The 24,223-nt window shown below is 36.2% G+C and overlaps 3 protein-coding genes across 6 annotated transcripts; 2 read left to right on the forward strand and 1 right to left on the reverse strand.

Annotated features, from left to right (window-relative positions):
* Window positions 1-9,788: 9,788 nt before the first annotated feature.
* LOC137707537 (uncharacterized) lies at window positions 9,789-15,227 on the forward strand. Of its 2 annotated transcripts, none has more exons than XM_068446423.2 (7): window positions 9,789-10,229; window positions 10,344-10,420; window positions 12,703-13,165; window positions 13,335-13,480; window positions 13,645-13,921; window positions 14,061-14,333; window positions 14,571-15,227. In XM_068446423.2, the coding sequence occupies exons 3-7, from the start codon at window positions 12,857-12,859 to the stop codon at window positions 15,048-15,050; spliced, it is 1,485 nt and encodes a 494-aa protein (XP_068302524.2). In that variant the 5' UTR covers window positions 9,789-10,229; window positions 10,344-10,420; window positions 12,703-12,856; the 3' UTR covers window positions 15,051-15,227. The 2 variants fall into 2 exon arrangements, with proteins under 2 accessions (XP_068302524.2, XP_088545235.1); XM_088689109.1 differs by having other exon boundaries at window positions 9,972-10,229; window positions 10,344-10,463.
* A 974-nt stretch (window positions 15,228-16,201) lies between these two features.
* Window positions 16,202-19,183, reverse strand: LOC137707538 (protein translation factor SUI1 homolog). 2 transcript variants are annotated; one of them, XM_068446424.2, is made up of 5 exons: window positions 17,979-19,183; window positions 17,558-17,642; window positions 16,719-16,924; window positions 16,574-16,627; window positions 16,202-16,452 (listed from the first exon to the last, which is right to left on the reverse strand). In XM_068446424.2, the coding sequence occupies exons 2-5, from the start codon at window positions 17,592-17,594 to the stop codon at window positions 16,408-16,410; spliced, it is 342 nt and encodes a 113-aa protein (XP_068302525.2). In that variant the 5' UTR covers window positions 17,595-17,642; window positions 17,979-19,183; the 3' UTR covers window positions 16,202-16,407. The 2 variants fall into 2 exon arrangements, with proteins under 2 accessions (XP_068302525.2, XP_088545236.1); XM_088689110.1 differs by lacking the exons at window positions 17,558-17,642; window positions 17,979-19,183 and adding an exon at window positions 17,030-17,259.
* A 1,521-nt stretch (window positions 19,184-20,704) lies between these two features.
* TSBTYPE2 (tryptophan synthase beta type 2) lies at window positions 20,705-23,699 on the forward strand. 2 transcript variants are annotated; one of them, XM_068447698.2, is made up of 6 exons: window positions 20,705-20,995; window positions 21,370-21,697; window positions 21,795-22,011; window positions 22,221-22,758; window positions 22,845-22,943; window positions 23,214-23,699. In XM_068447698.2, the coding sequence occupies exons 1-6, from the start codon at window positions 20,926-20,928 to the stop codon at window positions 23,468-23,470; spliced, it is 1,509 nt and encodes a 502-aa protein (XP_068303799.2). In that variant the 5' UTR covers window positions 20,705-20,925; the 3' UTR covers window positions 23,471-23,699. The 2 variants fall into 2 exon arrangements, with proteins under 2 accessions (XP_068303799.2, XP_088544554.1); XM_088688428.1 differs by lacking the exon at window positions 20,705-20,995 and adding an exon at window positions 21,150-21,173.
* Window positions 23,700-24,223: the final 524 nt, after the last annotated feature.

Here is a 24,223-nt window from a genome sequence, read left to right on the forward strand (position 1 = left end):
ATGTCCCATCTCCTTCTTACACGTTATACGCCCCACTAGAATTCTCCATAGGAGTGATCAGACATTGTTTTCTTTGTACACACTTAATGGTGCCTACTTTGAGACCACAAACTCATGTAATATGGTTGATGGAGTAGGTGGTCGGCTTAAAAATCATAAATTCATACGGCCCTAGCAATTAAAACCATGCCCTGATGGTCCAAAAGAAGATGGTCATCAGAAAATCATGACAAACGGTTTGAAATGAAGCTCTGGAAGTTAATACTTGAAATGCAAAATTAAAAATTAAAAAAAAAAACAAAAAAAAATTGTTAACAGGTGAAGCGGGTTAAACAAGAAACCTATTAGATTAACAAGTTGTGCTCAGATGACCCGTTAATTTAAGGGATCAGGTTAAAAATGATCCAAACTCACTAAATCCGACTTGTTTATAGGTCTACTAACAATTAAGTTAAAAATTATGCATTGTTGAAGATAGTAATTAATTGACGTCCCTTGATCATAGCTCGTATACTAGTATTCCAACGACCTAGTGGCCAAGCAGCCGTAATTAGTTGAGTGTTCAGCTTTGGTCCTGCACCCTAGCCGAGGTTCCGAAACCAAACCACATACAGCTTAGAAACAAGAACTGGAAGCGTAAGGGACGCGTTTGGACTAATTACGCTAGTAGAAGTCTCGTGGTCGTCGGCGTCTCCATGGTAGATTTTTATTCTAATGGCCTTGTTTTATTGACACAAAATGTTAAATGGCAGTACACCCTAACATTTAGTTGTTGCCATTATAGTCACACCAATAAAATCTGCAACGAAATTAATGGAAGGTGTGATGTCTTGCACACTGATGATGTTCAGCTTAGCTGTCATGTCCCATCTCCTTCTTAAACGTTCTACGCACCACTGGAATTCTCCACCAGAGTAATCAGACATTGTTTTGTTTATACACACTGAATGGTGCCTACTTTGAGACAACAAAATCGGGTATTATGGTTGATGGAGTAGGTGATCCGGCTTAAAAATCATAAATTCATATGGCCCTAGCAATGAAAACAGAACAAGTCAATTTTTGGCAGGCTTCGTCAAGCATGGTCCACAATTTCTCCATTTTATAAAGGCAGAGTATACTGTACACGATGCAGTGTGTGGTGGAGTTATTGATAATTTTCCATTTTATCGAGCATATGTGAAGAAAAAAAAGCAACGAAAGTAAAATGGAAACAAAGTAAGTCTAACTAAAATGATATAAAATTATTGTATGGGGATACAATTATACTCAAACTTAACACGGTAAATATACTTTATAGAACTTTCATAAAAAGAGTTTGGACTAAGTTTATTTTAATAAAAATCATGTCGTAACTTTATTTAGGTCTAATTGGATAAATGGCTCTCATAGTGATAGAGTATTTGGAAGATCACCCATATGGTAAAAAGATTCAAATTTAAATCCTTGTAGTGAAGTTCATTAGAAATTAAGCCCAAAATTAAAATTTATGTCAGCTTCTTCGTTAAGTTCCTTTTTTCTTTTTCAATTAGAGGGAATTCGCTTCAGAGTTTGTCAATTTTAGAATGCCAGAAAGTATTACTAGCTGCAAAGCCAGGTGGAGAACCTTTGCCTGAGGGTCTTCTGTGGCTACTTCTAACCAGGAAGGTACTGGTGTTGGTGCTGGGGATAACTTCGGTGTTGGTGGTGACAACAGCTTCGGCACCCCTGATGCTCCATTTGGAGAGAACAAACATGGCTTTGGCCTGGATGATACATTGGAAGGAATCGATAGGGACGACGATGAAACGGGTGACTTCGCCAAAAGGACCTGATTATAATTATTAGACTTCAGGGGCAAATTTAGTTTTCTTCTCCGGCAGTGCTACAACCATCTAATCTTCCCTTCCCCGTCTCTCATAACTATTTTATTTCATTTTATGTCATATTTGTCTGTCACAAACTTCATGCACCTTTCTGTGCGCTTTGTTAATGGAGGAACTTGAATTGTTAAAAAAAATAAAAATAAAAAATAAACAAGAAAGGTACCTAGCAAAGAGAGTAGATGCATGATCCAAGGAACTGAGGACTCGTGCCGTGGTTTCAGATTATGCGTATAAGGCCATTGATGCTCTGCCTATTACAGCACATTCAATGACCCAGTTTACCACTTTTCTTATGGCCCTCCAGAGTGAATCCCAAAGGGCATAAGAAAAGCGGATACATAAATCAAAGTAACAGGGAGCCAACTTTTGAGGATTCACTTAGCTTGATTGGACAACTGCCATTAGTAGCTGCCTATATTTATCAAGAATTTTCAAGAATGGAAAAGTAAAAGCCATTTCTCTGGATTATGGTGCAAGTTTCAGTTTCTTTGGTTTTAGTTGAAAATTGTTACAGGAAACCTCAAAGGGGTGTGCTATCCACACACCCCTTTTTACTTCTCACACACCCTTTGTTAATTTCTGTCCGTTGATTTTCTTCAATTTATCCGATCTGACGGTCGAAAACCAAAAAGGTGTGGGAGAAGTAAAAAGGGTTGTGTGGATATCACACCCCAACCTCAAAACGCACACTCTTGAGCCTTTTTTTTGTACTTGGAAGAAATTTTGAAGTGAAATGGGGCAGGGTGTTTTGCTGCTCTATTAATAAACACTAGCATATGGGCACACACAAAGTGTGTGAGAAAATTTTTTATTTTTGTTTTTGAAATAGAAGGAGAGAGGAAGAGAGTAATACAGAATGTGGGAGTGTGAAGTTTTTTTTTTTTTTTTTAATTAGAAATATGTTAGGATTACATGTAAGTGAGGCTTTGAAAAAAAAACAGCAAAATTTGGTTGTGTGAAATTACATTTCTGCCCTATATTTCTTATTCATGTTATGTTTTAATTAGAGGGTTAAACTGGTAATTTCATAGGATTTTGGTTGACAATGAGTGTTTATTAATTAGTAGAGATATTGGAGCTATTCAAATAAAAAAACAGGCCCTTTATTTAATGAAAAAAAACTTAAATTTTAATGAAAAACTCTTAAATTTAACAAAAAGGACAAAACAACTTAATTTAATGAAAAAAAACATAATTTTAATATTAAAAAAAAATTTGACGCGCGGACCCAAACGACCTCACACAAACTGTTTATGAAACTTTCTACACTGTTTATGAAACTTAGAACACCGTTTATGAAACTTACTACAATGTTTATGAAACTTAAAGGTATTACACTGTTTATGAAATTTAACAGTACTACACTGTTTTTGAAACTTAACGATACTATACTGTTTATGAAACTTAACGGTACTATATTCCTCTCTCTCTCTCTCCTCTTCTTGAATTTTCTTGGCACATTCTCACCTTCCAAACACATTTTCTTCTTCTAATTTTCTTCGATACTCATTAAATTTTCTTTGAATCTCTTCAATTTCTTAACTTTCTACACCAATTACTTAATTTTCTTCAATAGTCTGCCCATTTGCACCTTCCTTTTCTCCTCCACCTACAATCTTAACTTTCTACAGCACGTGTTATTATGTAAGTGGTGGGAAATTTTATTTTTTTAACACAAAAATCTCATCACTTGTATAGAGATGTGCTGTTTCATCCCGTGTTCCGAACACATTGAAAAATCTCTCGTCAGCTTGACTGCTATTGGGAAACGACACTACAAAAATAAAACTGAGAAATGTAATTGAATTTGAAATCTTTTCTTATACTAAGCAAAATAATAATAATAATAATAATAATAATAATGTCTTAATGGATGTGTGGCGGGGTGTATGCGCTGATGTGGTGTTTTTTATGTTTTTATTTTATTATATTATTTTTTCCTAATCATTAAATAAAGTTAGTAAATATTTTTTGATTAAAATGCAAAGATTTGAAACTCTTTTTATCGATTTTTCTTATACTTTATCCATCGTTTTATGTGAGCAAGATATAAAACAGAAATGTTTTATTTTAAAAATATATTAATAAAAATAAAATTTCACAGATTTTTAGGATGCATTAGTTTTATTGCTCGAAAAGGAAAATCAAATGCACGTATTGTAATTTAAAATAAGATAATAATCACACGCGATGGTGTTTAGGTCGAGAATATGATACGAAATATTTTTCTAAGGATAGTACTACCCTTAGGGTATTATTATTGTTGTTGTTGTTCATCAGAAGAACAGAAGGGAAATCGAATGCGATGGAAGGCAGCATACAGCGTCGTATTTGTCGAGGGAGAGAAGGTGGATGGGGCAGCCTCTGCGCTCGGCGACGTCCAAGGCGTTTCCGGTTTGGGTGGCGTAGAGTATGAGTAGTTTCTTCATCGGTCTGTCTCCTCCATCTCTCTCTCTAGAAGTCCAAAGCTAAAGAAGCTGCTCTGGTTGGAAGGAGAGGAAAAGAGTTTCATACCGTGCCTTCGTCTGTGCAGGAGTGAGAATGAAACGGTGTCGTCCGTCCTTTGGGTTAAGTTAACCTACTTCTAATTTTTTGAGTCGTAAGTTGCAGTGGACTCGATTTTAATGCTCTCGCAAAGTTGGGTTCATATATGAATTTGAGTTATATAGTTAAGGGGGGGATCTCACGTTTAGAAGATATAAAATTTATGTTTGAACTCTGAAAATTGACAATTCCATATTAAATTTTAAAAGTTAAATTTGACCAATGTTTTATACACTGATATTACAAGATAAGGATTTGGGGCAACATAGTGGGTCAATCATAGTTATGAATCAAACTCGTCATCTATGATAATCTAACTTGAGATCTTTTTATAAATGGCTAAACAATCTTTGTTGTATGGTAATATTATCATGTTATGAGTGCTAGTAATGACATCATTTGATTTCATGATATGGTAATATTATCTTTATTGTATGGTAATATTATCATGTCGTGTGTGCCAGTAAAAAGGGATCGAATGCCAGACCATAACGCCCATACTTACGCTTGGACTTGGACTGCGGCGATCGATCTTCTTCTAGACATGGTGGGAGTTTTAGGGTTTCTCCCCTAATAGGATTGGCTACGAGTAATGGTCTCGACTTTTTAAAGCAAAGCAAACCGCATGAAACAAACTATAGATCGTATCTGTCTTCAAACGTTGGCAACATGATTAATCTATAACCGTTATAAATCATAATATGAGCCTCTGTTTGTAGGACACTTTGCAAGTTGAATAGTGATTTTACAGGCGCTCTCAGAAGGATTTTGGAGGAGGATTTCTTTTGGGAAATCCATCAGCTGCGTTGTATTTTTGCTGTGTGATGAGTCCATATTATACCATATATTTTACCCTAATTTTAATTATTATTGGTTATTTTTGTATAATTTTGATACTTTGAATTATATTTTTAATGTATGACATTCGACTTCCTCTTGAAGTATTCAAGCGGATGAATTTTGGAGTGATTCCAATTGGGGGATGTTCGTTAGTCTTTCAACGTGTTCGTATCAAAGTTTCATACTTTTTTATCAAACGGTTTAATTATGGCGATGAAATAAATGAGCAGCGTGCAGTGCTGGCAGATTGGGCTACAGAGCTTATTTGCGACTTTTGGGCTAGAAGATGATGGATTTTGGATTTGGGTTCTTCTTGGAACTTGAAGAGGAGGTCCTAATATCTCGTTTGAGTCGTTTTGGGCCTGTTTTGGAGCTCTGAAGATTCAGAAACGTGGCTATCTCTGTGCTGGGTAGATTTCATAGTCAGAATAAGAATGTAATTTATAGTTATCCTTATTTTATTTCCTAGTTTTATTCTAAGACCTTTTAGGGTTTTATTTTTTAGTAATATAAATAAAGATATTTAGCCATTAGGATTTTAGGAGGGAGAAGGAGGCGCATTATTTTGGAGAACTTCAGACTTTTTACCTATAAGGTGTTTTCAATCTTTTTTCTATTTAATGATATTTTCTTTAGTTTTTATTATGATTGTTCATAGCTAAGTTCTTTTGCTAGGGCGATGCCTTGAGCCATTGCATGAATATTTGATTTTATTAATTTTCTTATGAATAGATGCATGTTTACGTTGAATTATTAATCACGGCAATTAAACTATTTAATTGTCTTAGTGATTTGCGACCATTAGGGTTTTTAGACAAGTAATTTGATGCAATTTCTGTTGGAACATCACCTTGAATTGAGGAGGGCTTCTTGTGATTAGTAATTATAAGTTCACTTAAGGCGAATATCATACTCTTAAGGGTAGCATGGTTTTTCAAAGGGTTTTCACAAAACTTAATGAGCCTTGCATGTTTATATTTGATCTGAACATCATAAACGGGTTGCATGTTAGATATACATTTTCACTTGAACATCACGAGGAAAATATGTATTAGGAAAGCCTAACCTTCAAAGCATGTATGTAGAAATTCATAAGTAATTGATAAATTGCGTAGGATTGTTAATGGTGACGGCAGAACCCTAGTGTTTAAATTGTTTTCCAAAACTATTTTCTTTTGTTTTCTTTACTTTGCCAATTTATTTAATATTTTTAATTAAATTCGTTTTTAATATTTGAGGTCATAAAATTAACCTCTTCCAAACTTTGTTTTCAAATAATTAATTAAGATTTGGTATTTACATAAATTATTCATTCAATCCAACAACCTTGCTTGAGCCGTTTATACTACAACTACCTTGTTCTCTTGCAAGTATTTTTAAGTGTTTTTATCACTACTTTTGCAGGTGGTAAAAATCCTATCATTGTGGTTCTGCATTGTGGTTCTCTTGGTCCTCCGTGTCTCCATAGTCCAGCGCTTCGTTCTCTTGGTCCTCGGCATCTCCATGGGTTATAGATTACCTGCTTAATCAAACAAATTAAAGATTCAACTCCCAACCTCACGCGTACGTATGATTAAGTACACCGAAACTAAACAGGAGAGGAAGGCAGGCATGTGTGTCGTAGGATTGAAGAGTTGCCTTTATGTAGAGTCTACAGAGAGGTATCAGGATATCTTTTACTACATGGGATAGGACTTTGCCTTTACTACTTGAATTTGAGTTAACGAAACCGGAGTGGATTTGATTGCTAAACCTCACTTCTAAACCAATTGGGAATTTATAATTAAGAAGTTTCACAACATAAGGGGTAAATTGGTTTTAACATTTTACGTTTCTGCTTATGTCTCTCCAACTTAACATATGAAATACATATGTAATACCACTTGTAACTAAAATTTGTTATGAGTTATATGTGTAAAAATTAGTGCAAAAATAATAGTTTTTGTCCCACATCGACGAACTCCATAAATAATACCACTTATAACTCTTATATTTACTCTACTTTAGAGATTAATGAATATATCAAAAATTCCTCAAATGTTGTTTTATATATTTGATATTTTCCATATTTAATTCAACTTTGCATTAGAGCAGTTCGCTCTTGGTGACTTGTGTGCCTTAAATTTGTGTTCACTTTTTTATTTTAGTGCCATGCCCTAATTGTTCAATTAGGGTTTGTGTTGTCGTGATTTGTTTTGTTCAAGATTAAAAAAATAAAAAAAAATTGCCACGAAAAAAAATGACGACACTACCAATGAACAATGATCTGCTATAGTGCCAATGAACAAGAATTATGCTACAGTACTCTGACTTTATCACTGGTCTATGCTCTATTTGTCCATGACGTAAGTGCAATCTTTGTTGGTAACTGTTCCACTCACTTCTACCCCACGTATTGTTATTTTCAAGACCTTAAAACTCAGAAGATAATGAGTCATGGTGAAAGAATTGGGTGTTTGTATATTTTGACTATGGAGTATACAGTTCTTTCATATTCAAGTAATTATCAAGTTCTAAGTAGTAAATAAATAAATAAATAATATCGGGACAGAATATCACACAAACAAACATTGTTTATTGACAAAAAGATAGAGCCTATATACAAACATTGTCTTAGTAACTAACTCAAAATAGAAATTCACAAAAAAGAAAACTCAAAAATATAAATTGAAGTTGGAATTTTCTTTTAGCATGGAATGCACATAGATCATTGTCAAATTGAAAGCGCATACATAATTGGCCAAATAGAAAGTGCATACATTGGCTTCTCTTTACAAGTTTCTTAAAAAATAGCAAATTCTCTTTACAAGTTTCTTAAAAAATAGCAAATTCAAACCTAAGTAAAGATAACATAGGAATTCAAAACAAATTTTTCTGCTTCCCTTCAAATATTTCCCTTCCAAAAGTAGAAATCGATAAATCTACAAGCAACGGAAATTGCATCCATATGAAGGAGGCAACTAGAACACCGGCTAGCAAAATGCTTGGAATGACAATCGATGATTTCCCATCAAGAATAACGTAAAGGCCACAAGAAAAGACAATCATCATGGTGGCGATAGATAAAAAGAGGGTGAAAAGGCCTGTTATCATTTTTGTGGGCAAGGATTTGTGGAAATCATCTTGTGAATAATGTGACGTGAAAATGCCTAAAAACATGATAACCGAGGTTATTGAAAAAAAAACCGAGATTGCATTTGAAAGTATAAAAGTTGTGAATACCTTAGGAAGACATGTAAGACTTGTCTTTTCATCATTTCCACCAAGAACTATGAATGTTGTAGCAAACATTATGGTGACATTAAGAGCACCTACAACTGTACAAGCAGTTATTGTTTCCTTCATTAACTTCTCTGCCTCTTTCTCCAATTCTTTGTGATTCTCTGTAAATATTTTTCGTGGTGTCTTATTATCTATGTTTGTAGATTTACAATCTTTGGAATCTGCAATACTCTCCATCCCCTGCATTTTTGGCGACAAAATTATTTATGGACGTGACTTTCGAATCTTTATCTCTTCATATAAATCGTTGAACTTTTGTTGTTTGAGACACCACATAACCCAAAGTCAATAGTTAAGCACATAGGATGACATTACAATACATAGTTAAATAATAATATTTCCCTTTTTAATTTCAATTTTTTCATGTTATGCTTGTGCATGTCGACAAATTTCTGTTTTTTTTTTTTTTTTAAAGAGAGTAATTTATGCATTCTCTCTCTTTTTTTTCTTTTTTTTTTAATTTGAAATTGAATAAATAAAGTAACAAAAACATGTGAATGAGCAGAAAAAATAAGAGTAAAATTATAGTCCCAAAAATATATAGAAACGACATATAGGCAAAATATTTCATAAATATAAGCGTATATAAATAGATAAACAGATAAATAGTCACCTTGAACCATTGTAGTTCTATTTGCATTTGCAAAGCTGCACCTTGAATGTGATCAATTGGTGACAATGGAGTAATCCTTGCTACCGTGTGTAGCATATTATTGAGAAAGCGATCTTTATTCCCCACTATTCCTTTTAGTCCATCCAATTGATTGAGGCCATATTTATCTTGTTTTTGGAGCAACTCACATGTAAGATTGTAAACATTATACTGACGGCATTTAGCAGCAATTTGAAACAGGTTTTGACGTTTTTCGTTCCTAACTCTAAATATGGGATATGAAGAATGTCTAAGCATGTGAGTAATATACTTCGCATACCCTCATTCTGCTGCCACGCATAGTGCTTCTTTCAATTTCTCTATTTAATAATTACTCATATCTGTTTTGTTCCTCACTGCTTTACACATAATAGGTAAAAATTGATGGACCCTCTCATGCACCAATTTCATCTTATATGTACGATTGATTCCTTCATTAAAAAATTTATTTAAAAATAATATTGATTATTAATAAAACTATCATTAAAAAAAAAAAATTCAATTAACAATATAAATGGTGGCCCACCCAAAAGTGTCCGGAGATTCGTCCCTAGTTTTCGGAATAAACCCATTCCTCCATTACAAGTCAAATTCGATGAAAAAACACAAATAAAAAAATAAAAAAATAAAATAAAATTACAAGTAACACCATTTCCCTCCTATCAGTTATTTTTCCATTAGCTGAAGGATTTTTACCATTAGTTGAATTTTACCTTATGCTGTCGGTCTTATTACCTTTATTTTTCATTTCCGTTTTAATTTATTTCCCTTCCTTTCCTTTTCTTTTTGTCGCTTTCTCTCTCTCTCTCCTCCCTCCCGTACCTCTCACTCCCTCACTTCCCTTCCACGCTACAACAACAGCGCCGCCGTCCACCGGTCACGAACGACCGTCAAATTCTACCTTCACAATCCTCTTTCCGTCCTCTTTTCAAACCCCAAGATAGTTTCTACAAATTCGTAGCCGAATTTCCTCGATTTCAGATATAAGAAAGGGTGACCGCGGGATTTCCGGCTAATCCAGCCGAAATTGGAGCTCGACCCAAGAGGTAAAAATGATCCACTCCTCGTGGGCTGTCCTCCAATCCAAAATCAAAGCTTTAATTTTCGGAATCGATTCAATATTTGGAATTTTAATTCCATTTTGTGTATGCATATGGAAGATTGGGGAGGAGGAAGGTGAATCAAGGTTGTTTCCAAGATCGACCGAGAAGAATGGAAGGCTGTGGGTGAAATAAAGGTGAAATCCGAGAAAAACCCTTATTCTATTTCGGTTTTAAAGGGTACTATAATCTGCCCATTTAGTTTATGTTTTGTGGTTTAAGAATTTTGCTAATTCAATGTGACCATACTTAAATTGCATTGCATGACTCTAGCTAACATTCTATCTGCTGATATCATGAATACAACCCTAAGTAGGAAATATGGAATAAAGATGTTGATATATTTTTGTAGTAGCATTGGCATGGCATTAACAAAAACCAAATTGGATAGCAGACATGTAAATTACCTGAGTAGATGAGATGATGCCTTTTATTATCTTTTTGTTCTGCGTGAGGCCCTTGATCAACATTTATATGACTATCCTTGTAGATGGAAGGGAGTGGTTTTATGCGTATACCTATCAAGATAAGAATACAAGCCCAATCATTAATTCAATGATATATTCCTCTCAAGCAAGATTTTGACGTTCGGTTGTGTTTGTCGTGTTCGTATCATTTTTGTGTCAAACAGGCTAAACTCTGTTAACTTAATGGGTTTTAAAATGTTCTAACAAATCGAGGTAATGTCTGGGCAAGTAAATTAAGATTTCAGCAATCTTGATATTCAGAATCATGACAATTTAACAAAAATTTTAGTAAAAATTAAACTAAAGATACAGAAATGCAATAAGAAACCATTTTTAAGCTGGTTGGCATTGGTAAAATAAAACATGAGCACAAAATTTACCCAATTCTCCACAACCAAATTGGTCTCTCTAGATACAACCAGAGCTTCAAAAATTTACAAAAATTGATTAAGAAGTTAATAAATAGCATATCCTATCAATCCAAAGCTCTAATCTTAATAAAAAAATGATTATAAATCAATAATAATAATATTAATAAGGGAATTAGAAACAAGAAACAAATCAATAAGTGCATGTGATGATGGTGCAAAACAACAAGAATTTAATTGATTTATCTTTGAGATTGCTTCAATGGTGATTTTGATTGGGCCCCACTAACTAGAAGAAGAAGAAGTCCAAGAGAAAGATTACTGCTTTCGAGCTTTTTTTGTGGTTCAAATTTTGCTGAGAAATTTGCAGAGCAAATTGGTTGTGGCAGAAGCTCACTTTCTCTCTGCCACTTTATTGTCCTCCATCTGGATAAAGGTTCGAACTTGAAAGCAAAATATGGGAGCTCAGTGAAACACAAAGAGAATCTAAGTGTAAATTATAGCAACGGTCTCTCAACTTTAACCCAATTAGAGCAATGGCCCCTCAACTAAAAATTCATTACCAGTGGTCTCTCAACTCATCAAAACGTGCAACTAGGGTCCTTTTTGTCAATTCTGTTAGAACTTCTGACCTTAACCCAATTGGAGTAATGGTCCCTCAACTTTAACCTAATTATAGCAATAGTCTTTCTAACATAACTCATTTTGACAGAATTCTGATAGAGTTGATAAAAATGACCATAGCTACACGTTTTGATGAGTTGAGGGACCAATGGTAATGAATTTTTAGTTAAGGGACCATTGCTCTAATTTAATTAAAGTTGAGGAACCATTGCTACAATTAACTTTAGATTCTATTCGTGTTTCACTAAGCTCCCATATTTTGCCTTCCAAGTTCAAACCTTTATCCAAATGGAGGAGAATAAAGTGGCAGAGAGAAGGTGAGCTTCCACCACAACCAATTTGCTCTGCAAATTTCTCAGTGAAATCTGAATCACAAAAAAAGCAATAATCTTTCTCTGGGCTTCTTCTTCTAGTTAGTGGGGCCCAATCAAAATCGCCATTGAATCAATCTCAGAGGTAAAACAATTAAATTCTTGTTGTTTTGCATTATTGCATACACTTATTGATTTGTTTCTGATTCCCTTATTAATACTATTATTGATTTATAATCATTTTTATTATTATGATTAGAGCTTTGGATTGATAGGAGATGGTATTTATTAACTGCTTGATCAAAATTTTGAAGCTCTAGTTATATCTGGAGAGATCAATTGAATTGGGTAAATTTTGTGCTCATGTTTTATTTTACCAATGTCAACCAGCTTAAAAATGGTTTCTTGTTGCATTTCTTTATCTTTAGTTTTACAAAAATTTATGTTAAATTGTCATGAGTCTGAATATCAAGATTGCTGAAATCTTAATTTACTTGCCCAAACATTACCTTGATTTGTGAGAACATTTTCGACCTCGATGTATTTAGAGCTAACTTGTTAGTAGGGAATACCATGCCATTTCCATTTTTTTTTAGGCACGGTGTAGAAATTTTTGTAATGGTGCTTCTTCTGGTATATTTGGTTGCAGAGGTGGGAACGTCTAGTGATTCTGGTCTTTAGCGGAATTGGACCGCAACGAAAGCAGGAGCAAATAAACAAATCAAAAGCGGTTTTACTTTGTTCCTTCTACATTGTCAAATCTTTCCCTTTGTGTAAAACGAGTGTGTAGCATATTAGTAGACATGGGTCATTCTCAGCAGCCAAAAAGAAGAGTGGCATTTTTGTTGATTGATGGTGTGGGAGACGTGTCAATACCAAGGTTTGGGTTTAAGACTCCTCTTCAGGCAGCCAAAGTACCCAATTTGGATGCCATTGCATCTGCTGGAGTTAACGGTCTGATGGACCCTGTTGAAGTTGGTTTGGGTTGTGGAAGTGACACAGCTCACCTTTCTCTATTGGGTTATGACCCTAGGGTATATTATCGTGGCCGAGGCGCATTTGAGTCCATGGGTGCTGGTTTGGCAATGTCGCCTGGTGATATTGCATTTAAGGTGAGTATTTGTATGTTTCTTTGTAAAATGGTATCGATGTTATAATTGTTTTCACATCATGATCCTGGATGAGCTGCTTCAAAACTTTCAACATTTTCCTTCGGTTCTGTTATTTCTGGAAGACCAGGCTGCTTCCCATATTAATCGTTGCTATTTTGTTGATCTTTAGTCTAATTTTGCAACCTTGGATGAAAAAACTGGAATAGTCATCAGTAGGAGGGCTGACAGACACTTTGAGGAAGAAGGGCCCATACTGTGTGCAGCACTTGATGGAATGAAGCTGCCGTCTTATCCCGAATATGAAGTCAGAGTCAGGTGCAAATGTTCATTATAAATGCTGTCGGGTTCTTGTTTACGTGCTTCTATAAACACACCTCCGTTATGAGAAAGTGGATTATTTATCAAAATTCTTTCTAATGCTTATGCTTGAAAATTTTTAATGCCGTAGATTCAAACTGACAAAGAATCATTTGCTACAGGTATGCAACAGAACATAGATGTGGAGTGGTTGTAAAAGGACCAAGGCTAAGTGGAAATATATCAGGAACAGATCCATTGAAGGACAACCGTTTACTTTTGCAAGCTGAAGCTCTAGACGGCACTGATGAGGCAAGGCACACAGCTAAAGTTGTTAACGAGTTATCCAAGGAAATATCACGTATTCTTGTTGCTCATCCACTGAATGCAAAGCGGGCTGCTGAAGGGAAGAACATAGCTAATCTTGTCCTTTTACGAGGTTGCGGTATTCGGATTGAGGTTTGTTGTCTCAAACCTTACTTGATTTATTCAAGGAAATATAACCTTGAGCCTAGGAGAAATGTTGGTCTTACAAGACCTCAACACTAATGCTTACATTTATGTCTATATTTCTTCATTTCTAAATCACATATTTCAGGTTCCTCCCTTTGAGAAAAAACACGGGTTACGACCTTGCATGGTAGCTCCCACAAAAATCATTGCTGGACTGGGCTTATCTCTTGGCATTGATATCCTAGAAGCTCCTGGAGCAACCGGAGACTACCGAACACTTCTAACCTCCAAAGCAACTGCGATAGCTAAGGCACTCTCAGCTCCTCTGCAGTCTTGCCCCAATGTGTTTGTACCAGGGGAAGATGAGCACAAACCAGGCCAACCAGATGGCTACGATTTTGGGTTCCTTCACATTAAGGTCAATAATGTTCTCAGATTCTTCTACTCTTGTCACATGCAACTATTGTTCCTGCCTACTTAAGCATTTGCATCATAAAAGAATTACTTTACTGAAATTACAGGGTAAATTGATGGCAAGAAAATGATTGTTTGTCTGTAATTTTTTATTGTCCGATGGTTTGCTTCTTTAGTTTCTGGTCAGGTAGTTCACTTTCATAAATGGAAAAGGAAATCTCTGTCTTGTTTTGCATCGCAGGTTATTGATGATGCGGGCCACGACAAGGCAACCCTCTTCAAAGTGAAAGCAATGGAAGCCGTAGATCAAGCTATAGGGCAGCTGGCCAGGCTTCTTTGGGAGGCCGAATCAACTGGAAATTTTGAGTACTTTCTTTGCATCACTGGAGACCACTCTACCCCAGTTGAATATGGAGACCACAGCTTTGAGCCGGTTCCATTCACAATATGTTCGTTGAAAGATTTTGTGGGTGTTGTAGGCGCAGAAACCATTTTGGGAAGCTCTCTTGATCCATTTCCTCTTCCAACTGTAAAAGATGGTGAACAACTTACCGAAGATGTGAAGATGGAACAAGGGGAGAGAATCAAACAGCCTCAAGCTTACAGTGGCGATTCGGTTTTTGAGTTTAACGAGATAGCTGCAGCGAGGGGATGTCTTGGGCGTTTCCCCGGTGGAGAGATGATGGGTGTAATAAAGAAGTATCTTGAGTTAAGTGCATGAGCTGCTCTAGTCGGAAAGTTGTACTTCCATATTTAGCACTAATTGTGTGCCCTAATAAGGTTTATCTTAATTGGAAAATGGTTACCAATTACAGTTTGAATTTGAAAGCTCCTGCTGTTTTACGAGAATTAAGTCACAATGTACAGTACGGTAATGATTTTCACACTCCATTTTTCACCCTATGTGTTCGTTTCTGTTTTTCTAGCCCTTGGATTGAAAAAAGAGGGGAGCGGAGAAGAAGAAAACGGGATTGTGAAAATCACGACCCTTGAAATAAGTTGGTGCCAAGGGTTTTCCTTTTTGACTTCTTTCATCTGTGCATGTATTAAAAGCACTAAAATTTAAAGTGAGTTGTATTACAAATATGGCACCAAACAACTTCATTCCTTAATTCGTAAGGAAAAAAGTCGATTAAATTTGAAAAGCCACTCATAACTCACAGACACACAAAGATGTGTATGTGACAAGGCCTTTTTCCACCCTTTCCATTCATCCACTTGATGCTATTACAGATGAAGATGCAGAAGCACACGACGCGTCTTGCTGGGGCTTATGCAAGCGCAGAAAGGTGTCGAAACTGCCGTACCCACAAGATAAGATACTGACCATCGTTTACACGTCGGAGTTTCAAGAAGCAACGAAGATTATGGTCTGTTTCGTCCCGCTTCGTCCCAGCTCTCGAGCAATGGTGGGAAGAGATCTGCTCTTGTGGGAAGGTTAACCATGAAGGGAACGTTGTGAATGTGAGCGTAGACGTGCAAAGGGAAGTGGCTCTGGTATCGCCATGCAAATCGCAAAGGATGATATGAACGGGCGTACCGGGTTCACTTGGTTCAAAGCTCGTAACCCATACAGCAAGAAAGTGGTTAGCGTAGGCTTGAGCTCGGCAATTGTTGAGAATTTGAGATGGGTGCTGGAGGCAGAAGCGAGGATTAGTGGGGGTGATGAAACGGATGTCAGAGTAGAGAAGGCAGACGAGATCACAAGTGCAAACGGGTGGAGGAAGTTTGGGTGCTTTGTGTTGGTGGGGAGCTTCCCCTTGCAGAGACAAAAAGTCGGTGGATCATCGCATGTATTCTCTTTACTGTTCGTCTGAAGGATGTAAATTTCCAACGCCAAGAAACTAATTTAGTGGAATTCAAGCAATGGAATGAAGGACAAAGTACAAAGTTACAATATTTTCAAAACCACGAACAGAATTTGTCATACATTCCATAACGACGACACATTACACAGGTACTTGAAAATTATAACAAACCGAAAACACACTGCACATGTCAAACTTGGATGCGATAATATGCAAATATCAAGGACTCCGATGATAGACAGGATTGTGCAGAGACTTGAACGAAGCAGCTCAGAAACCGTGAATCTTGATGTGGTCCTTCTTCACAATGCCAGCCTGTAGAAAAGATAAAAAGAAACTGAGAAACGATACTTATAATAATTAAGCAAGCAGATTAATAACCTGTCGAGTCGGCCTATAGAACATTTAACATTATTATTAAGTGGAGGGTGACTACCTGGACGAGGAAGGCAGATACGTTCTTTCGTTGATCACCTTGAAGTTGAATGACCTGCTTATGACCAACAATACGGTACTTAGAAAACAATTACAGAACGCCATTAGACAATATTGCGTTATAGGTTTAACAATTAAACACGCACCTGCCCTTGCTCTGGATCCTGGACAACTGTACCATTGCAACAAAATTCCTTCTTAAGGTCCTTGAGGATTTTGTTGTAGCTAAATTCCTTCTTCAGTCCCTGCACGGTTGTCAGGCTTTTCCTACCGTTTCTTTGCTGAACACGAACGTGTACATAATCTTTTGTCCCAGCACCTGAATCCTCAGCATTTGCCTCAGCAAACGGATCTATAAAAATATCAACATTCAAATTAGATTTAATCAGATTTCATAGTGCATAAACCGGACACGTGATCCAATGTCTGATGGCTTCATGGTCATAGAAATAATAACCAATCCAAATATTTAGTTTTTCAAAACAACCATTTTGGGCTAGTTTGGTTCGGTTTCTTTGGTGGATCAGGCTAGTTGTGTTGTTGAATAGTACTTGTTGACTTAGGGATTGACATGGATAAAAACCAGTGCGCATCCACAGAAGCATTTCAATCACGTTTTACAGTGCAAAAACCAGAAACTGAACCGATGTCCAATCCACTCATGTTCACAAAAATGATAACCTAACCAAACCATTTAGTGTCAGAAAACAACCAATTTCGGGTCAGTTTGGCTTGGTTTCTTAAGGTGGATGAGATACGTTGGGATGCTGAACAACTCCAGCGGAAACTAAACATCGCATCGAAACTACTTCTACCAAATACACCGGCCTAAAAAATTGGAATCTTTAAAAACGATCATTATGCATCTATGCATCAAAGTCTTCAATCACTAAACCACATAATCTTAAACGAATTTGAATACGAGCAAGTGCAGCACGCATACAAACATATACGAATGCCTTATCCAACGAAAAATTAAACATACCGAAGGCAGTAGGAATTTGTACGTCGAGCTCAGACATGAACCTTGGCTATTGACTAAGAAGGCCTTGCAACCAGAAATCTTATACCTGGATCACACACAATTGAAAATCTCAAATTATCATCCTCGCAAAAACACCTCAAGAACAAAATTTAATTAAAACTCGAATCTTTTTGCAAGTAATTTAATAAAAATGCCTCCTTTTTCCAAATTAATCTGCAGAAATTAACGATTAAATATCCTAAATAACAAATTGGGTTCTTTGTCAGAATCAAACTTTATCTTACAACAATTTCCGTTCAAAAAACAAAAGCCCTAAACTTTGGATCGTACATATTAAAAAAATTCGAGATTCAATCATCAAAACCCTAAACAAGGTGAAAGCAAAATCCCTAAACATCGTCGGAATAAAAGGGCGAATTACCTGATCAGACGATTAGGAATTGGAATTGGGTAGGTGGTGACAGCAAAACCCCTAACTTCAAAGCTGGATGAGGTTTGATTCTCTGTCCGCCTCTCTCTCTCTCTCTCTCTCTCTCTCTCTAATTGAAAGCTGTTTGGGAAGTGGGAACAAAGAAAAGTGAAGGGAAAATTGGGGAGGCAAAGGTGGGGCCTACTTTGGTTGGGTCGGTTGCGCTAACTTCACGTTTTTTTTTTAGCGTATATATTTCGTACGTTGTCGGCTAAATAGCATCTCCAATAAAAGCCCTAAAATCATTTTAAATTCTATTTTAAAGAGTTAAATTAAAACCTTTATCTTCATAAAGAAGAATGGCTTTTAAATTACCAAAAGCATTTTTTTGTGAAATTATTTTTAAAATAAATCTTGAGTGTAAATGCAAGTGAAATTCAAAAAAATACTTGAAGTGCTTCTTACAAAAAGCATCACTTATGTTCTTTTGGAACACAAAAATATTTTCTCTAAAAACGTTTTCAATCACTCGCTGAAGTGATACAATGCAGCCTCGTATGCAGCACAAAACAACACAAAGTAAAAAAAAAAAAAACTAACTAATCCAATAATGGAACCATCAACCAACAAGTCTTCATGGTGAGGACAAAATCACTTCTGGAGAGATTTATAGCAGTCATAAGAAGACGAAACGCCATAGATCATACCAGGTAAGGCGGCCTAGTCATGATATTGGCGGAGTAGCGCACAACTACAATGGAAAACGAGCAGTAGGATATGGCTTAGACCTACCACAACCATAAATCCTAACCTAAATCACAAGTAAAGCTAAAAATAAGAGGTTATATTATGGGTCTAGGAAGAAGCTCCAATAAAAATTGGAGGGTTGTCAGAAAGGAAAAAAAAAAAAACGGTGGGAAAGAGAGGCGAAGTTGAGCGCCCGGGGTACTGGTGAAAAATATGAGATGTACATATGGGGTTAGGCGGAGGTGCAAGAGACATGGGGGGCAGAGGGAAAAAAAAGGGTCACTGGTTAAGGGAGGAGAAAGAGATGCAACAGAAACGTATGAGTGCAAGGTGAAATTGAAGAAGGAGATGACGGGAAGAGAAAAGGGGTGGAGGAGGCTGCCGCCGACCCTAAGCCAGAGCAAGGAGCCCGTGACTGCAGCGAGAAAGCTAAGTTTTGGGTTTGAGGTGAGAGGATAAGGTCTGCACCCTAGGAGGAGTACCCGAATACGAGCCCTTATACAATGGGACCGTCAGATCAGATAAATTGAATAAGATCAAAAAACATAAATTAATAAGAGCTGTGTAAAAAGTAAAAAATGATGTGTGAATAGCACATCCTTATACAATAACAAAGTGAGCAATTACTCTTCAAATTTATGGAGTCCCTATTTTATTGCTAAATGTTAAAAAATTAATTAAACTTAATGATAGATCCATGAACCAGGGAGAAAAGGAAGAGAAAGAATGTGTTTCTTAAAAAGAGTAATGTCAGAGATACTAAAGTTTTAATCAAAATTTTGTAAAGCAAATAATGTGGTTGTTGATGATTGAATTATTAGTCAAGTGCTGATTAACGTGCTTATTTTCCATTTGTGATATATAATTTGGTTTACAAATTTGGCCTCCCTTACATTTTTGCTTTTAAGAATAATATTAAAGAGACCAAAATTTTAAACCAAATGATGTGTAACCAATAAAAATAAGCACATTAATTGACATTTAGTTAATAATCCAATAATCTATAACCACACCATTTGATTTGCAAATTTGGTTTCTCTAACATTACTCTTTTTTTTAAGGGTAATGCTAAGGAGACCAATTTTGAAACTAAATTTTGGAAACCAAATGTTGTAGACGTTAATGATTGAATTATTACTTAAATGTTGATTAACGTGTTTATTTTCTATTGGTGACACATCATTTGGTTTGCAAATTTAGTTTAAAATTTTAGTCTTCCTAACATTATTAATAATAAAAAATATGCAAAGTTTGTTTATATAGAGAGTACTCTTAGAGATAAAAAGTTAAGCAGAAAGTTAAACAGAGTAGCTAAAATAATTATTTTAACATTGTTCTAGTTTAAGAAAAATTTAGAGCTTCTCTTGAAGATGCTCTAAGATCAAGTGTGTGTGTGTGAGAGAGAGTAGGGTAGAATTTCAATGCACCCACATGAAATCTGAGTTTTTTTTTTATTTTTTTATTTATTAACAAACAATACTATTTATATTAAAAAAAAAAAGAGATCAATTTAATTTCACAATAAACTAGTAATAATATGGTTCAATTATGTATACATGTGGCCTTTTATTACAGTGGTGAAAATGTATTGAACTTTTGCATGATAGTGTGGGTTTAAACTCTATCGTTAATTAATCTAATATTTAATCTAACAAAATCTAATATTTGACAAAATAAAAAAATAAAAAACTATTCACAACGAATTGGAAAATTAGAAAAGGTGACCTTTTTCGAAACTCAAAAAACTATTCCCGACGTATTGGAAAATTAAAAAAGGTGGCCTTTTTCGGATAATGATCCCCGTTGGATCCTTACCCTAAAGATCTTGTGATCTCATCCGTTCATCATATATCGTGCGGTCAGAAATCATTTCAAAATATAAAATTAAATTTAAATAATATTTAACGAAAACTGATTGCACGATATAAGATAAACGGATGAGACCACTTGAACCCTAAAAAAAGGATCCGGCTTTTCCGCCTTTTTCTTACAAGAAGCCGGGCGGCGCCTTCCAACGTCAAAGTCAAATTTAATTCATACAACCAAGGCTATTATTATATTCTTCCACTACCTGCGAAAAAAAAAAATTTTAATTCATGTTTTTCAATCTCCCGAATTTCTGAGTCAAAACCCTAATCTCAATCCTCCTAATGTTCTCACTACTTTTACTTCAGTGTTTGCATAGCTAAGATTCCTGAACTTCCAGGAAAGTATGGCCACTCAAAGTCTCTTCACTGCAAATTCAATTCACACTAAACCTTCATCATCCCCACACACTAAAGGTAAACTCTTGAGCACTTTTGGTTTCTGGGATTCGAATTTCAGCTGATTTTCAACTACTTGATTGATAAACAAAAGTTATGGCTGCTAAAAATTAATCTGAAGTTATGTTGCTGCTGAAAATATGGAATCTTTGCATGGATTTGTGGAAAAATCATATATTGGATCGGTGATTCGATTGTATGAATATTATTTTTTGTAGAAGCGATATTCGACTTTTATGCTTATACAACGCACGCTTTATGACTAATCAAACATAAAAATGGAATGAGCTAAATTTCATCGACCTTTCAGCGGTTGAGTTAACTCTAGTGTTATTAACGATGTTTCAGTATTGCTTTCTTGGTATTTCCTCTAACTACTTGTATTTCTTCAGTTGAGAAGAAATGGCTTGGATTTATTGCACTTGATAGAAAGCCTATGCATCTGAGGCTTTCAAATGGCTGTAGAGCAAGAGCATCTCTCAATGCCGATTCGAAGTCAATTGAAATCCCCCGACAGTGGTATAACTTGATTGCAGACCTTCCTGTAAAACCACCTCCTCCATTGCATCCCAAGACTTTTGAACCGATTAAACCTGAAGATTTGTCTCCTCTATTTCCCGATGAGTTGATTAAGCAGGAGGCAAGCAACGAAAGATTCATAGATATCCCAGATGAAGTTCGTGATGTATACAAGCTTTGGCGCCCATCACCTCTCATTAGGTTTGTTCAGCTAGCATGCCTAACAACTTCGTTTTTTCTGTAACTTATTCTTCCTGTAAAATTGTTGGAAGTGTCTTATCATTTCAGTTGTATATAGGGCCAAGAGGTTGGAGAAGCTTCTTGACACACCCGCCAGAATTTACTACAAGTATGAAGGTGTCAGCCCGGCTGGATCACACAAGCCCAACTCTGCAGTTCCACAAGTGTGGTATAATGCACAAGAAGGAATCAAGAAGATCGTGACAGAAACGGGAGCTGGCCAATGGGGAAGTGCATTGGCTTTTGCTTGCACCTTATTTGATGTTGAGTGTGAGGTAACAAAACCTTAACCTTTAAATTGCCTTTTTGCATACTCACACACCGAAGCACGCATATGAATTTTATGATGCCACTCACATTATTCTTGCCTGGCGTCAAAATTGGTTCAAGCAAAACATATTGAGTTATGCCATACTTCTCTGCCAAAACATTAGTTTTCATCATTATAATTCATGCATGTCTCACTTATTCTAAGTATTTATAGGTGTGGCAAGTGCGTGCATCTTTTGATCAGAAACCATATCGCAGATTGATGATGCAAACTTGGGGTGCAAAGGTATACCCATCTCCATCCACCCTAACCGAAGCAGGTAGAAAAATCCTTCAAATCGATCCATCCAGCCCCGGAAGTTTGGGAATAGCTATTTCTGAAGCCGTGGAGATTGCAGCTATGAATGGTGATACTAAATATTGTCTAGGAAGTGTTCTCAACCATGTTTTGCTTCACCAGACAGTAATAGGAGAGGAGTGTCTAAAACAAATGGAGGCGATAGGTGAAGTCCCGGATGTTATCATAGGATGTACTGGTGGAGGATCCAATTTTGCAGGGCTCAGTTTCCCATTCATCAGGGAGAAGCTGAAAGGGAAAATGAACCCTGTAATTAGAGCAGTTGAACCTGCAGCATGTCCTTCGTTAACTAAAGGCGTATACACATATGATTATGGCGATACAGCGGGGATGACTCCACTAATGAAGATGCATACGCTTGGGCACGACTTCATCCCTGACCCAATTCATGCTGGTAATTACTTACTGGTTCTCTCAGAGCTTTATCAACTCATTGAAATTTACTTCTTCATGTTCAACTTTGCCCTATTTATTAAACAGGGGGATTGCGCTACCATGGTATGTCACCGTTAATTTCACACGTCTACGAACTGGGTTACATGGAAGCAATTTCAATTCCCCCGATTGAGTGCTTTCAAGGTAATTTAACTTTACTTTCCATGGTATAAGAACCAACTTTGGAGCTATGAATATGGAAAGTGATTGTTGCACACCCTTTTCTCCTCACGTAACTCCTTGGTATCTATTGCGTTCGGATTGAATACTGAAGAACAACAAAGGGACATGGATGTTTAAAAGGAGAAAAAGATTGTGCGAAAATCACTTCCCATGAATATATATGCTTGGCGTGTGGTAGTGAAGTTATAGAATTCGATTATGGTTCTAACTTCTGTGTGTGTTCCATTGCAGGTGCTATAAAATTTGCTAGAACCGAAGGATTGATACCAGCGCCAGAGCCAACACATGCCATAGCTGCCACCATCAGGGAAGCTCAGAAATGTCGAGAGACCGGAGAAGCCAAAGTGATTCTCACAGCAATGTGTGGGCATGGACATTTTGATTTGCCAGCTTATGAGAATTATCTGCAAGGAAATCTGGTGGATTTGTCATTTGAAGAGGAGAAGATTCAAGCATCATTGGCTAGTGTTCCTAAAGTAGGTGGCTGAGGCTACCAACAAGTAAAAATCCTGCATTGGATGTAATTTGGCATGCATCGAATGTTGTTAACAACGAGGGAACTTCAAACTTTTTTTATTATTGAAAAGAGAAGGATAACTGTTTCCAAAAAAAAAAAAAAGAGAGAAGGATAACTGGTCAAGTACAATATATGTATCAGATCTCATCAAACTGGAGGATATTCGAACTTCAAGCTTCTACCAGTATTTTTTTTTTCAAGAGGTATTCATCAATTTACCTTCCTGAATATGTAAGGATTGGTCAATTTCCTCCCTTAACTTTAATTTTGGCCAATTTTTCCCCTCAACTCTTATAAATAGTCAATTTCCTCCCTTAATTTTAATTTTGGCCAATTTCCCTCTCAACTCTCATAATTAGTCAATTTACACCCTACTATTAATTTTTTAATTTTTCATCTATTCTTCCGTTAAGTAAATATCAGTATGACTGCCTTTAAAGGGCGAAAAAGTCATTTTTCCTACAGCTTCTATCTTCTTCCTTTTCTTTGAACTTTTTCTTGTTCTTCCTTTTCTCCAAGCCGAGCCCGTGACAGGCGCCAACACCTCCCTCCTCCGCTGTTTGCAGCCCAGTCCATTTGATATGCTGCTTTTGCAGTTTGCAGCTGCCCACACCCCATTGCCTCCTCCCTCGACCTCGTCTACCTCTGTTAAGGTGTAGGGAAACCTACTTAACGGGAAAATGACAGTAGGGTGCAAATTGAAATTTTTTTTTTGCCTTTTAAA

Source organism: Pyrus communis, chromosome 17 (genome assembly GCF_041283825.1).
Source record: "Pyrus communis isolate YQ-2024b chromosome 17, ASM4128382v1, whole genome shotgun sequence".
Taxonomy (NCBI): domain Eukaryota; kingdom Viridiplantae; phylum Streptophyta; class Magnoliopsida; order Rosales; family Rosaceae; genus Pyrus; species Pyrus communis.

Coding starts and splice junctions, on each gene's coding strand:
- TSBTYPE2 (XM_068447698.2), top strand. CDS start 20,926: ATGGCCACTCAAAGTCTCTTCACTGCAAATTCAATTCACACTAAACCT. Junction 20,996..21,369: donor ATCATCCCCACACACTAAAG/GTAAACTCTTGA, acceptor GTATTTCTTCAG/TTGAGAAGAAATGGCTTGGA. Junction 21,698..21,794: donor CGCCCATCACCTCTCATTAG/GTTTGTTCAGCT, acceptor AGTTGTATATAG/GGCCAAGAGGTTGGAGAAGC.
- LOC137707537 (XM_068446423.2), top strand. CDS start 12,857: ATGGGTCATTCTCAGCAGCCAAAAAGAAGAGTGGCATTTTTGTTGATT. Junction 13,481..13,644: donor GAATATGAAGTCAGAGTCAG/GTGCAAATGTTC, acceptor CATTTGCTACAG/GTATGCAACAGAACATAGAT. Junction 14,334..14,570: donor TTGGGTTCCTTCACATTAAG/GTCAATAATGTT, acceptor TTTGCATCGCAG/GTTATTGATGATGCGGGCCA.
- LOC137707538 (XM_088689110.1), bottom strand. CDS start 17,177: ATGCTTCTGTGGATGCGCACTGGTTTTTATCCATGTCAATCCCTAAGT. Junction 16,925..17,029: donor AAAACTAAATATTTGGATTG/GTTATTATTTCT, acceptor ATATTTTTATAG/ATCCGTTTGCTGAGGCAAAT. Junction 16,453..16,573: donor TATCTGCCTTCCTCGTCCAG/GTAGTCACCCTC, acceptor TCTTTTCTACAG/GCTGGCATTGTGAAGAAGGA.